This window comes from Plasmodium falciparum (assembly GCF_000002765.6).
Source record: "Plasmodium falciparum 3D7 genome assembly, chromosome: 7".
NCBI lineage: Eukaryota > Apicomplexa > Aconoidasida > Haemosporida > Plasmodiidae > Plasmodium > Plasmodium falciparum.
In genome coordinates, this window is record NC_004328.3 from 478,322 (window position 1) to 492,098 (window position 13,777).

Here is a 13,777-nt window from a genome sequence, read left to right on the forward strand (position 1 = left end):
AAAAAAAAAAAAAAAAAAAAAAAAAAAAAAATTAAACATTATAAATAAATGTATAAAAATAAAAACACATACATAATATATAAATATATATGTATTATCTATATTTTAAAAGGTGTATATTTTAATTTAAATATTTCGTTATATATTTATTTTCCCTTTTTCTTATCAGCAACCTTCTTGGCCTTTTTATTGTCAGTAGCTGTTTTCTTTACTTCTTTAGCATTAACCTTTTTTTTTTCTTTCTTAACCTTTTTAACTTTCTTTTCTTGTTTCTTTTTTTCTTTCAATACTTGTCTTACACATTTTTGTTCTTCAAATAAAAAGGCTCTCATAATTCTTTCTCTTATGCAACGAGCACATATGGAACCTCCATAAGCTCTTGCTACAGTTCGATTCTTTCTCCTTGCTCTATAATTATCTGCTGGTCTTAAGGCTTTTACCTATAAAAAAATAAAAAAAATATATACATATATATTTATATATATATATATATATATATTTATATATATACATATTTATATATATACATATTTATATATTATATATCGTCATACAAATATCTATAATAACAATTACATAACACTTAATATTAAATGATATAAAAAAAAAAAAAAAATGAAATGAAAAAGTTCTTTTTATTATATATTTTTTTCATTACCCCTTGTATAGCTGTTTTACAGTCAGCACATTTAGGTTTTCCAGCTTTTTTCTTAACAACATGAATAGTTAATTTTCCTCCTGGTGTTCTTACAGGTCTTACTTTGTTTGACTTTGTATTGTAATGATTGTGCCTACGATAATGAACTCTTTGTGCCATTTTTTTGTATTTGTTTATTTAATGATAAAATTAAATAATAATGATATTTAATAACAATAACTTTATTATATAAAAAAAGAAAAAAAAAAAGGAGAATATTAAATATATATGAATTAAAAGTTTCCTTTCTTTTATAAAATATTTATTTATATATAAAATATATATTTTTTATTTTATGTTTACTAAGAATATATATATATATAACTCCCTTTTTTTTCTTTTTTTTTTTTTTTAAATAAGATACTTAATAAATATAAATATATTTATTTTATAAAAAAGGTATGAATAATTTAATTTTTCATAAAAAAAAAAAAAAAATTATTTCCTCATAAAATTATTATCTATTTTATTTTTTCTTTTTTTTTTTCAATACATTAAAATATATATAAAAATATATATTTTGTACATTAGGAAAAATAATAATAAATGAATAAATATTTATATATATATTTTATATATAACATAAAAAATATATATTATAATATTTTATATTTAACATAATAAAAAAATATATATAATATATATATATATATATATAATATATTATAATATAAATATAGTTATAAAAACATATATATTTTTTATTATATATTATATATATATATATATATATATATATAATATTATTAATATATATTATTATTATTTATAATAAAGGGTATAAAAATTAAAACAAAAGAAAAATAGAAATATGTGCTCTTTCCTCCTCTTCTATAAGAATATATAATAATATAATATAATACTATAATAAAAATGAAAAAGATTGTTTCATTATATATATAATATTAATGAGAAATAAAAAAAAAAAAAAAAAAAATTGACTAAAGGAATTATACATATATTTTTTATTATATATAAAATATAATAATCATATAATGAGTAGTATTTATAGGAAAAAAAAAAAAAAATTTAATATATAAGAACAGAAAAAAAGGGGGAAAAAATTGTATACACTAAATAAGGAAAGTGCATAAAATAAAGGTTATAAAAATATTATACATTATTTTAAAAATAAAAAAAATATATATATATATAAATATATATGTATAATTTCAATATATACCATATAATAATAACAGGGACGGCCAATGAATGAATTATATACGTATATATAAAATATACTATATTATATATATAAATGAAAGGAAGAAGAAAAAAATTTATATATAAAATAATAAAAAAGAAAAATATATAAATTATAAAAAATGTTAATTTTACATGAATATTTTATATATAATACTTTTTCATTTTAAAGTTGTAAAAAATACATATGTTGATTAATTTTATAATTTTTCTTAAAAAACCCTTTTTCCTAATATATTTTTTTAAAAGTTCGAGTTTAAAGGGGTTCTGTGACGGTAAAAATGAAAATATATAATTATATATATATATGTTACATATAAACATGTAACTATTTTATGTATTATTTTCTTTAGAAAAAAAAAAAAAAAAATTAAATAATAATTAATTTATTAAAACAAAATAAATATAAATATTAATATTTTGAGAATAGAAATATTTTATTTTTTTTTTTTTTTTATTTCCTTGGGCGTTTATTATTATATATAATGGAAGAAATGAAAGAGAAAAAATTGGACACCTCAAATATTAAATGGTTCATTAAAAATTATAAAACATTATAAAAATATGAATATCTTATATTAATAATATTATAGTATGCTTATATGTTTCTTTAAATCTTTGAAGTTATAGAAAAAAAAAAAAAAAAATAAAAAAAAATAAAACAATGAGAGATAGATATATAAAAAAATTATATATATTGAAAACAAACAAATAACATATATATATATAATATATATATATTATGTATTAGGATGAATTATAAATACAATTAATTTTAAAAGTATATATAAATATATATAAATATATATATATATACATATATATCACAGAAAAAAAAAATAAAAGTATAATTATGTTATATACACGTACGTGTGCTTTATAATTATATATTTATATACTGATTGAACATTGTTAGTTCATCATTCCTTAATATTTATTATAAATAAAAAAGGAGGGCAAATTTGTATTATGTACATTAAATTGCAATAATTACATAAAAAGGTGTGTCAACTGAATTATATATAAACATATATATATATATATATATAAATATATATGTATATGCATTATTTTTATTTTTTGGGGGAGGTATGAAAAAATAGACTCATTTCCATCATATGTCCTACTTCTATAATAACACCATTTTTCAAACATACAAATTTTTTGGTCTCTTATTTGTTATTTCATTTTGTTCTTCTTTTATTGTATTTTTATAATTGTTCAAAAAGTTGACATACTTTTTAAAACCATTTTTGGCATATGAAAATAACTCCTTTTCATAATTATCATCATATTCATTTAAATTTAAAAATTCCGCAATACAATTTTTTTTTTTGTTTTTCTTTTTTTTATTCTTTTCTTCTTCCGTTAAGTTACTTAATGCCGTTTTCTTTTTTTTCTTTTTCTTTAATCTGCTATCCATAAATAAGTTATCGTCATCGTATATCTCATCGTCATCAGAAGTGTTATCGTCATAATTTTGATCATCACTATTTTCATCTTCATTTTTTAATTTATTCTTTATATCCTTTATTTTTTTTGTATTTTTTACTTTTTTCTTTTTTGATTTTGTTTTTTTGTTTTTCTTTTCCTTGATTCCTTTTTTCTCTTCCTTCTTTTTCTTCTTTATTGAGAGATTTTCATTTTTCTTTTTTTTTTTTTTTTCTGATTTGACATTTTTATTTATATGTTTTTCTTTAACTTTTTTTCGTAATTTTTTATCATCATTGTTATTTTTTAACTGGTTCGTCATTCTTTTTTTTTATTTTATTTTTTTTTTTTTTTGATATAATATTTTTATATATAATTATGTCCCAAAAAAAAAAAGAAAAAAAAAAAATACAACATATTCAAATGTACAAATATAGGAATGAAATATAAATATATTATTACATAATATTGTTTTTTTCTTTTTCTTTTTTTTTAATAATAAATGTATATTTTTTGGAAAAAAAAAGAAAAAGAAAAATTAATAATTAAAATAACAAATAAATAAAATAAAAAATAATTTTAACAAGATTTACCAAAATTCAAAATCTTGAAATGTTTCCTATATATATAAAACATTTCAATAATGAAGGAAGAATAATACAATAATTTTTTTTTTTATGTTGTCACAAAATTTTTTTTTTTTTTTTTTTTTTTTTAAATAGGCCAAAGGGAATATTATGGGCAGAATAATATATATTCCCCAAATGTAATATATGCATATAATAAATAATATATATATATATATATATATATATATATATGTAATATATATTTATATATTATATTATATTATATTATAACAAAAAAAATTGAATAAAAAAATATATAATTATATAATAAATATATAAATATACATATTTATAATATATATATTTACATAATTATTATTTTACATATATATATTATATTATATTATATTATATTATATTATATTATATTATATTATATTATATTATATTATATTTTTTTTTTTTTTTTTTTTTTTTTTTTATAAAAGTATTATTACAAAAAAGGTAAATATAAAAAGTACTACTGAAGTTGCTATTATTAATAAGGAAACAAAGAAAGAAATATTTTTATTTTTGGTCATTTTTTGTGTTTTTTTATTAACATCTGTCATAGAATCAATGGTTAGATTTTGTTTGTTCGCCGATTTTTCTAATGTTGTATTATCTTCTTTTATAATATCTCTATATGTCAAAACATTTTCTTTCATTTCTTGAGCTAGTAAGCATAATTCTTCATCAATCGTATTTTCTTGTAAGAAATCTAGATTTTTTTTTTTTTTTTTTTTCTCAATTTTTTTAAAGAAATCTTTTTTTTTATAAGCTAGTGTATGTTCATAAAGTAAGTTATCAAATTCATCAATCTGTTCACCCCATTCTTTAATAATATCGTCTTTTAAAATTTCAATATTATCATTATTATTACTATTATTATTATTATTGTTTGTATTATTTATATCATTTTCGTTATTATCCTTTTTATTATTTATGTTGTATGAACAGTCATTTGTTATATTTTCATCCACTACATTTTTTTTTAACATATTATCATTACATGTAATGGAAAGTTCATCTTTCTTTTCACCATTTATCAAATTGTTATTATATTCATTTTTTATTTCTTCATTACTTCCTATGGATATTTTATTATTAGGATGACAAGTAAGATCATTTATATCATCATCCTTATAAGACAAATTCTTTTTATCATTACAAATATTGAATGTATTATCACCTTTTCCATCATTATCATAATTTTTATCATTCATATTGTCATTATTAATATTATTTGTATGTTTGTTTACTCCTCCCTCCTCATTATTAATTACCTTTTCTTTTATTTTTGCATCTCTTTTAAAATTGTCCTTTTCGTTTTTTATTGCTTTTTCTAAAGCTTCTTTTTTATAAATTATTTTTTTTAAAATGTCATGATCTGTAAGATCATCAGAGTTATTTATCTTTCCCTTAAGCGAAAGGGAAAGGTCGTTAATATAAGAATTTAATTCATTTATAAATAATATAATTTTTTCTTTTTCTTCTTCCTCTTCTTTAAAATTATCACATGTTATTTCTACTTCTCTGAGAAATTCAAAAAGTTCGTCGAACACAATCATGTTATATATATACAAACATACACATTTATAAACAATTAAAACGTACAATATATATTATACTACTCAAAAGAAAAGAAAAAAAAAAATAAAAAAAAAAAGAAAAAGTAAAAAAAGGGATGGGAATAAAAATAAATATATTACATATATATTTATTTTTTTATCATTTTATCCATATAAACAAAATAAATGGGATATGAAATATAAAAATATTAATAAATAATAATACAAAAAATAAAAATATTGATTATTGTTTTATTGTTTTTATTCCCCCTTTTTTTTGTAAATCCATAGAGCAATGTGATATATATTTTCTTCAATTTTACAACTATATATATACAAAAAAAAAAAAAAAAAAAAAAAAAAAAAAAATAATAATAATAATAATAATAATAATAATAATAAATTATTAATAATAATTATAATAAAAAGAAATTTAAAAAAAAAAAAAAAAAAAAAAAAAGAGAAAAAAAAAAAGAAAAAATAAGGGAATACAAATATATTTATATATTTACTATTTTATAATACTAAAATAAAAAATATTATAATTATAGTAATTTATGTATATATATATATATATATATATATATATATTTTTTTTTTAATTGGGTACATATATAATTTAAGAATACAATTTTTTATTGGTAACATACATTAAGCTCCTATGTATATATAAGCTTCATTTTAATGTAATTTTTATTTTTTTATATATGATATTTTATATATTATATTAAAATACAATATGAAAATATAAAAAAAAAAAAAAAAAATAAGAAAAAATAAGAAAAATAATTAAATTGTAACTTATGTAAAATATAAAATAAATATAACCCATAAAAGAAACATAACATATATATATATATATTTATTTTTCTTTTAATTATTATAAGAACCGAAGAAGGTATTTATTTTGTCCTATCATTATTTGAATAATTCATTTACACAATATATATTTTTCATATTTCCTTCACATCACTTTTGTATTTATTGTCTTTTCCATGGTGAGCAGATGATGAGAAATTTTTTTTCTTCCTTAACAGGAATGTCTTTTCTAAAGTCTAATTCGAAGCATAATAATAACAAAGTGTTTTGGTTAATACAAAAAAGGGGACGTAAATATATTCCTTTTTATGATATAAATAAAAAGAAACAGAAAAAAAAAGGATTTAATAAAGTACATGAGAAAAAGAAAGAAGATGATGATAATGAAATTAATACGGAAAAAAGAGTAGAAAGAGATGTCGACAATATAGAATCAGAGAAATTAACACAAGGTGATAATATACAATTTGTGAATAGAAAAAAAGACTATGTATCTTCTACTTATTCTTTACGTTCTAATTTATTACCAGCATTGTCACCTATGAAAGGATTAAAATTGTTATTAAGTTTAAATGATAGTAATTATTTTAATATGTTAAAAAATGATGATTCCAAAATAAATTTTAATTTAATTATAAAAATTGATATAAAAAGAGAATCCTTAAGAGGGATGTGTAACCTAGTACATAGTGTGGATAAAAATAAAAAAATATTAGTTTTGGTTGATGAAGAACATCAAAATTTAAAAAAATATGGAGCTGACTATGTTGGTTTAGAATATATTAACAAAATAAAAAACGGATGGCTTGATTTTAATATATGTATAACCAACTTTAAAAATATTAATAAAATTTTATGCATAGCCAAAATTTTAGGACCTAAAAAACTAATGCCCAATATTAAATCAGATACATTAGTAGATAACTTAGAAGAAACTATTAAAAAAATTAAAAGTGGTAATACTATAGAATATAGAAGTGAACCTATTGATTTATATACTTTCCAATTATATAATGAAATATATAATTTCCAACAAATAGATTTAAATTCTATAGCACATATTAACGTTCAAATAGCTCCTATAGATATGAACTTTTATCATATACTTGAAAATATGAAATGTTTTACTTCAGAAATTATAAAAAATAATATACATTCTACTCATACGCAAAAAGAAAATAAAACTACAGCATTTACTTGGCCACCTATTACTGCAAAACATAAAAAACAAAAAATAAATATTGAAGAAAAAATTAATCTATTTCATAAAAATGATGATTCTTCTCAATCTTTTATATTAGGAGGATATATAACTTATGGTAATTATCCAAAAATATTCCTTCGATCAAATTTGCTACATCCACATTCGGATGGTTATTCTAACTAATATATCATAAATAAATGAAAATATTTTCTATGTGTTTGTGTATAGACATTTTACTTTGTACATATAAACATATATATATATATATATATATATATATTAATTTATATACTTTTTATTTTTTGTTATTCCATTAAACAAATTGTTTTTATAAAAAATTAAAAAAAATAAATAATAACTTATTAAACCAAATGATTAAATCTATTTTTGTTTTAAAAATTAGGAGAGAAAAATAAAAAAAAAATTCAAAAGTGTAAAATCCATAAAAATGATATATTAATTACATTAGTAATTAATTTAAAAAAAAAAAAAAAAAAAAAACAATTCACAAATATCAAAAAATATTAATAAAAACATAAATATGTTGTAATATATAACATACATATTATATTTATGTGTATTATATAAAACAGTATACACTGCGAAAAAAAAAAAAAAAAAAAAAAAAAAAAAAAAAAAAAAAAAGTAAAATAAAATAAAATAAAATAAAATAATCATGTATAAAAAACATTAATAAAATAATAGTTATATGAAAGTTTCAAAATAATTAAAACAGTGTAGAATATATTTATTTACACTTAATTTATTTTATGAACATATATAATTATTTGTCAATAAGACAAAAATTAAGGGACAACAATGAATTATTTAATTATATAATGTATATATATATATATATATGTATATGTATATAGATTGTCTACTTTTATTTCAAAAAAAAATAATAAATAAATAAGGCATATATATATATATAAATATATATACACCTTACAACATGACTTTTAATAATAACATCTTATTTTAATAAATTCATAATCTTTTATTTTTTTTTTCTACTCTTCAATCTAAAATTTCTTCTTTTTATATAAACATACACTTCATATATTATATAAGCCTTTAAAATAATTATATATATATATATTATATATCCTGTCAATACTAAAAAAGGAACTTATTTAACATATTATCTTCCTGTATAACAAAAACAAAAAAAAAAAATAAAAATAAAAAAAAATAAATAAATAATGACTTTGGACAAAATAATTATAAGACCTTGTAAATAACAGTAAATGACTCAGGTGTTTAAAAAGAAATATATATATAAATAATAATTTTTTTTAATTTATATGAATATTTTGTCTTTATAATATTAAAATAATTATCATATATCATATCATATCATATCACATATACATATACATATATATCAATTTTTTGTTTCATACCTTGTTGAAAATTTTCCCAATTAAAAATCTTGTAAAGATAACTTTTCCTTAAATTTCTCATATTTTAATACATCCTCTGGCTGAATTGATATACGTGCATTTTTGAAAGCCAAATCGAAATGCTTTTTGGATAGGGTAGGTACTGGATCATATGTATCTGTATCATCAATTTTAAAACTGTTTTTATTTTTTTTTCTTTGTTCTTCTTGTTCTTTTTTTCTTATATTAAGTAGATGTATAGTTTCTTTAATAGCTTCATTTACAGCACTTTGACAAAGATTTGTAATATCAGCTCCAGAAAAGCCCTCTGTTCGTTTTGCCATATCATGAATATCAACATCTTCATTTAGAGGAGTATTCTTAAGTATAGCTTTAAATATACTATATCTACTTTTTAAATCAGGTAAAGATATATAAATTAATTTATCTAATCTTCCGGGTCTCGTTAAAGCTTTATCTAATATATCTGGTCTATTAGTTGCAGCTATAATAAATATTGTTTTCTTTTCATTAATACCATCAATTTCGGTTAATATTTGATTGATTACTCTATCACTTGCATCATTATTAGTATTACTATTTCTTTCTTTTGCTAAAGAATCTATTTCATCAAAAAATATTATACATGGAGAAGCTGCTCTAGCTTTATCAAATAAATCTCGAACATTTGCTTCTGACTCACCAAACCACATAGTTAATAATTCAGGTCCTTTTACAGATATAAAATTAGCTTTGCATTCATTTGCAATTGCTTTAGCTAATAATGTTTTTCCACAACCTGGAGGACCATATAATAATATTCCTTTATTATAATTAGAATTAAATTTATTATATAAATGCTTATATTCTAATGGATATAAAATGGTTTCTTTCAACTGTTCTTTCACTTCATTCATACCACCAATATCATTCCATGTAACCGTTGGTATTTGTACTTGTCTTTCTCTTAATGAACTAGGATTACATATATTTAAAGCATGTTGGAAATGTTTAGCTTTAATTGTTAATTTATTTAATATATATGCTGGTATTCTTCTTTCATTTTTATCTAATTTATCATTTGGGTTTTTTTTTTTTTTCTGGTTCACATTTGTTTTATTTTTATTTTTTGTTTCTTCATCATCATTACTAAAGAAAAAATTACTTTTTTTTTTATTTTTTTTTTTCTCCATATCTATTGTAGAATCATTTTTATAATTATCTAACGCATCTGTTTTTTTATCATAACTGGAATCTTTATTCATTTCATTTTTGTCATTTTGTAACAAGGTATTTTTTCTATTTAGTGGAAACATATTAGTATATGATAACTTGTTACTACTTTCTGTGAGGTGATTTATATAATTTGAATTGTTTGTATGTGAACTACCATAAGGTTCATTACCCATATTTTTTTTATCTTCATCTACACTAATTTTCATGAATTCAATAAAATCTTCTTCATCTAAATCTAGAAAATGAATATGTTCTTTAATACATTGAATAGCAGCTTCAAAACATAATTGAGCTAAATCTGCTCCTACATACCCATGACATTCTTTTGCTATTTTTCTTAAATTAACATCAGGATCTAATTTCATTTTCTTTGTTTTGGTTAATAAAATTTCATATCTTCCTTGTTCATCAGGTACGGGTATTTCTATTTCTCTATCAAATCTTCCAAATCTTCTTAAAGCGGGGTCAATTGAATTAGGTCTATTCGTCGCAGCCAAAACTAACACATTATTGTTTTTTTTTAAACCATCCATTAAAGTTAATAATTGGGATACAACCCTTTTTTCTAGTTCATTATTACTTTTACTTCTTTTATTAGCAATTGAATCAATTTCATCAATAAAAATAATACATGGTGTTTTTTCACTTGCTTTTTTGAAAATTTTTCTTAATTTCTGTTCTGATTCTCCAATATGTTTTGACATAATTTCGGGACCATTAATAATATAACAATACGCATTACTTTCATTAGCTATAGCTTTAGCAATAGATGTTTTCCCTGTACCTGGTATACCATGCATTAATACACCTTTAGGTGCTGATATTCCTATACTCATAAAAATTTCCGGATATTTTAATGGCAATTCAATTAATTCTCTAATTTTGTTTAACTGTTTTTTCATACCTCCTAAATCTTCATAAGTAATATCATCATTATTTTCTTCATAATCTTCTCTCTTTAAATATTCTTCTGCTAAGGTCAATTGAGAATGTTCTCCTATACACCCAAATTCTTCATTTTCACTTTCTTCTGATATAATTTTTAAGACTTTAAATTCGATTTTATTATTTTTATAATATATATATATATTACTATTCACACGTAATGGTTTATAACTATTCTTTAAATATGGATGTATGACAGCTTTTTCTAATTCTTCTCTACTTAAATTAGGTATGGTATCACTAAACGGGCTTAAGACAACATTACGTATTCTCTTAGCATTCATAAAAGGATGGATTTTTATTATATCATTATGCATAAGTCTTAAATTTTTTTTCATAGCAAAAGATATAACAACATAATGTTTTTTTAAACTTCTATCTAATCTAGCAATACCAAGCATTTCTCTTTTTTTTTTCCCTTTTAATAAAACAGTAGCACCATCATTAATATTTAATTCATCCATCTTTTCTTTACTCATATATATATCAAAATTGTCTAGGTTTTCATCAATATTTTCTACAAGACAATATGTAGGAAATTTTCCACTGTCCAATGCTTTAAGAAGAAAATTGGTTTCTTTATCGTTAACACCTTTTTGTGTTTTTTCATTATAATAAGAATTATTTTTCCCACCATTATTATTATTATTATTATTATTACTATTATTATTATCATTATTATTATTATTATTACTATTATTACTATTATTATCGTGGTCATTCGGAGAATAACTCTTTTCATCCATAGGAACATTTTTTATTCCTTTTTTTACATTCCCATTATTATTTTTTTTACCTGACCAAAACATGGTAGATATAGTTCCCAATATATCATTTTGTAAAATGTGTGATTTGAATTTTTTTATATATTTGTTATTTAAATTTTTTATTTTATCATCACTTTGTTTATTTTCCACTTTATTAATATAATTCGTATGATTTTTATTATCATGTGTAACGATAACCTTATTATTATTATTATTATTATTATAACTATTTGTTATTTTTTCTCTTTCTTTAAAATAATCCACTTTTTCCAATATCTTTTGGGTTGTATTATGTATCTCCTTTTTTCCTTCACCAGAGGCCAAATTATTTGGCTTTCCTTCAACAGTCATTTCATTATTGTTCTTATAAGTACTTAAAGTATCATTTGATTGATCATTTTTATAATTAATTTGTACAAAATGTGCTGTATTATTATTGTGCTCATATTTATCATTTACATTACTGTAACTTTCATTTTTATTTGTTTTTTTTTTTTGGTTCTCTAGCTTTTTGGTTGTTATGGACGTACTGATTGAGGCCAAAGGATTTTTCCTTATTTTCGACCCCCAAAGAAAATGTCCAATTCTATTATTAGAAAAATGATTTGATTGTTGATTATTCCATTTATTATTTATATTCCACAAATTGTTTTTATTATGATAATTATTTATGTTAATAGCATATGAATAATTTGGAAGAAAAACAAAAAAATAAAGTATAATATAACATGATAAATATTCTGTAAAAGAAAAAAGGGGATAATGCATTTTTCTTACTTTCATTCTTTTATTTTTACATTTTTTGCTTTCCTTGATTTTTTTTTTTTTTTTTTTTTTTTAAAAATAAGATATAAATAATAATATATTATAATATATATGTTTGTTTGTATATATACATATATATATAATTATATATTATTATGTTTTTTATATTTTTTTTTTTTATTGATTGATTCTCTAAATATGGTAAATATATAAATACTTTTTTATATATTCTATTTCCCAAATTATTTAGAACATTTTTTTTTTTTTCTTTTAATTTTATTTTGTTTAATAATTCTATATATTAAAAAGGACTATTTCAATTGAATTTATTATTAAGTGTAAGCATCATGGTATTAAAAAAAAACTATATATATATAAATACACATATTTAAAATATTTTATTATATATAAATATATATATATATTATGTAATTTAAAAAAAGAAAAAAAAAATTAACAAGTAAAACATAATTTTATTATATAAAAAAAATATATATATTTTTTATGTATATAGGTATAATTATATATATATATATAAATAATTGAGTAATATCAAATTTAATTTTTAATTTTAAGCTTAAGAATTTTTTTTTTTTTATCCGAAAATCTATACACAATATAAAATATATATATATATATATATATAAATATATATATTAATGGAGATATTTATTATATGTAGTATTATAAATATTTAATAAAATTTTATTCTATTTATTTCATAAAAATAAATGTAAGTATTTTAAATTAACTATTTTTGCTTCCTCATTATATTCTAAAGAAAAAAAAAAAAAAAAAAAAAAGTAATAATATATAAAATAATATACTATATAAAAATAAGAGGCAGAGTCCAATTAAAAAAAACATGTTTTTTGGTTTCTTTTTAACATGTTATAATAATATATATATATATATATATATATATAATAGTTCTTTTATATGTTCTCTTAATTTCAGGGGATACAAAATTATGAAAATAACTTGGTTCAATATTAAGATTGAATTAATAACTTTTATTATACTTTTATTTGTTGTGTAAATTATTATAGTTTAAATATATTTTTGAATACTACCAGATTTGAAGTTTTCAAAAAAAAAAGGAAGGTAACAAAAATGGATGATAAAATAATAATATAAAAAAAAAAA

At 18.5% G+C, this 13,777-nt stretch overlaps 5 protein-coding genes across 5 annotated transcripts; 1 reads left to right on the plus strand and 4 right to left on the minus strand.

Annotated features, from left to right (window-relative positions):
• Window positions 1–146: 146 nt before the first annotated feature.
• On the minus strand, window positions 147–817 carry PF3D7_0710600 (60S ribosomal protein L34; the record flags this gene model as incomplete). The annotated part of the gene is made up of 2 exons (XM_001348983.1): window positions 147–440; window positions 659–817. 2 exons carry the CDS (start codon window positions 815–817, stop codon window positions 147–149), a joined length of 453 nt encoding a protein of 150 aa, XP_001349019.1.
• A 2,230-nt stretch (window positions 818–3,047) lies between these two features.
• Window positions 3,048–3,653, minus strand: PF3D7_0710700 (conserved Plasmodium protein, unknown function; the record flags this gene model as incomplete). The annotated part of the gene is made up of 1 exon (XM_001348984.1): window positions 3,048–3,653. The coding sequence occupies one exon, from the start codon at window positions 3,651–3,653 to the stop codon at window positions 3,048–3,050; it is 606 nt and encodes a 201-aa protein (XP_001349020.1).
• Window positions 3,654–4,379: 726 nt separating this feature from the next.
• On the minus strand, window positions 4,380–5,510 carry PF3D7_0710800 (protein transport protein USE1, putative; the record flags this gene model as incomplete). The annotated part of the gene is made up of 1 exon (XM_001348985.1): window positions 4,380–5,510. The coding sequence occupies one exon, from the start codon at window positions 5,508–5,510 to the stop codon at window positions 4,380–4,382; it is 1,131 nt and encodes a 376-aa protein (XP_001349021.1).
• Window positions 5,511–6,516: 1,006 nt separating this feature from the next.
• Window positions 6,517–7,716, plus strand: PF3D7_0710900 (50S ribosomal protein L1, mitochondrial, putative; the record flags this gene model as incomplete). The annotated part of the gene is made up of 1 exon (XM_001348986.1): window positions 6,517–7,716. One exon carries the CDS (start codon window positions 6,517–6,519, stop codon window positions 7,714–7,716), a length of 1,200 nt encoding a protein of 399 aa, XP_001349022.1.
• A 1,243-nt stretch (window positions 7,717–8,959) lies between these two features.
• PF3D7_0711000 (AAA family ATPase, CDC48 subfamily) lies at window positions 8,960–12,649 on the minus strand (the record flags this gene model as incomplete). Its single annotated transcript, XM_001348987.1, has 1 exon — window positions 8,960–12,649. One exon carries the CDS (start codon window positions 12,647–12,649, stop codon window positions 8,960–8,962), a length of 3,690 nt encoding a protein of 1,229 aa, XP_001349023.1.
• Between the last annotated feature and the right edge of the window lie 1,128 nt (window positions 12,650–13,777).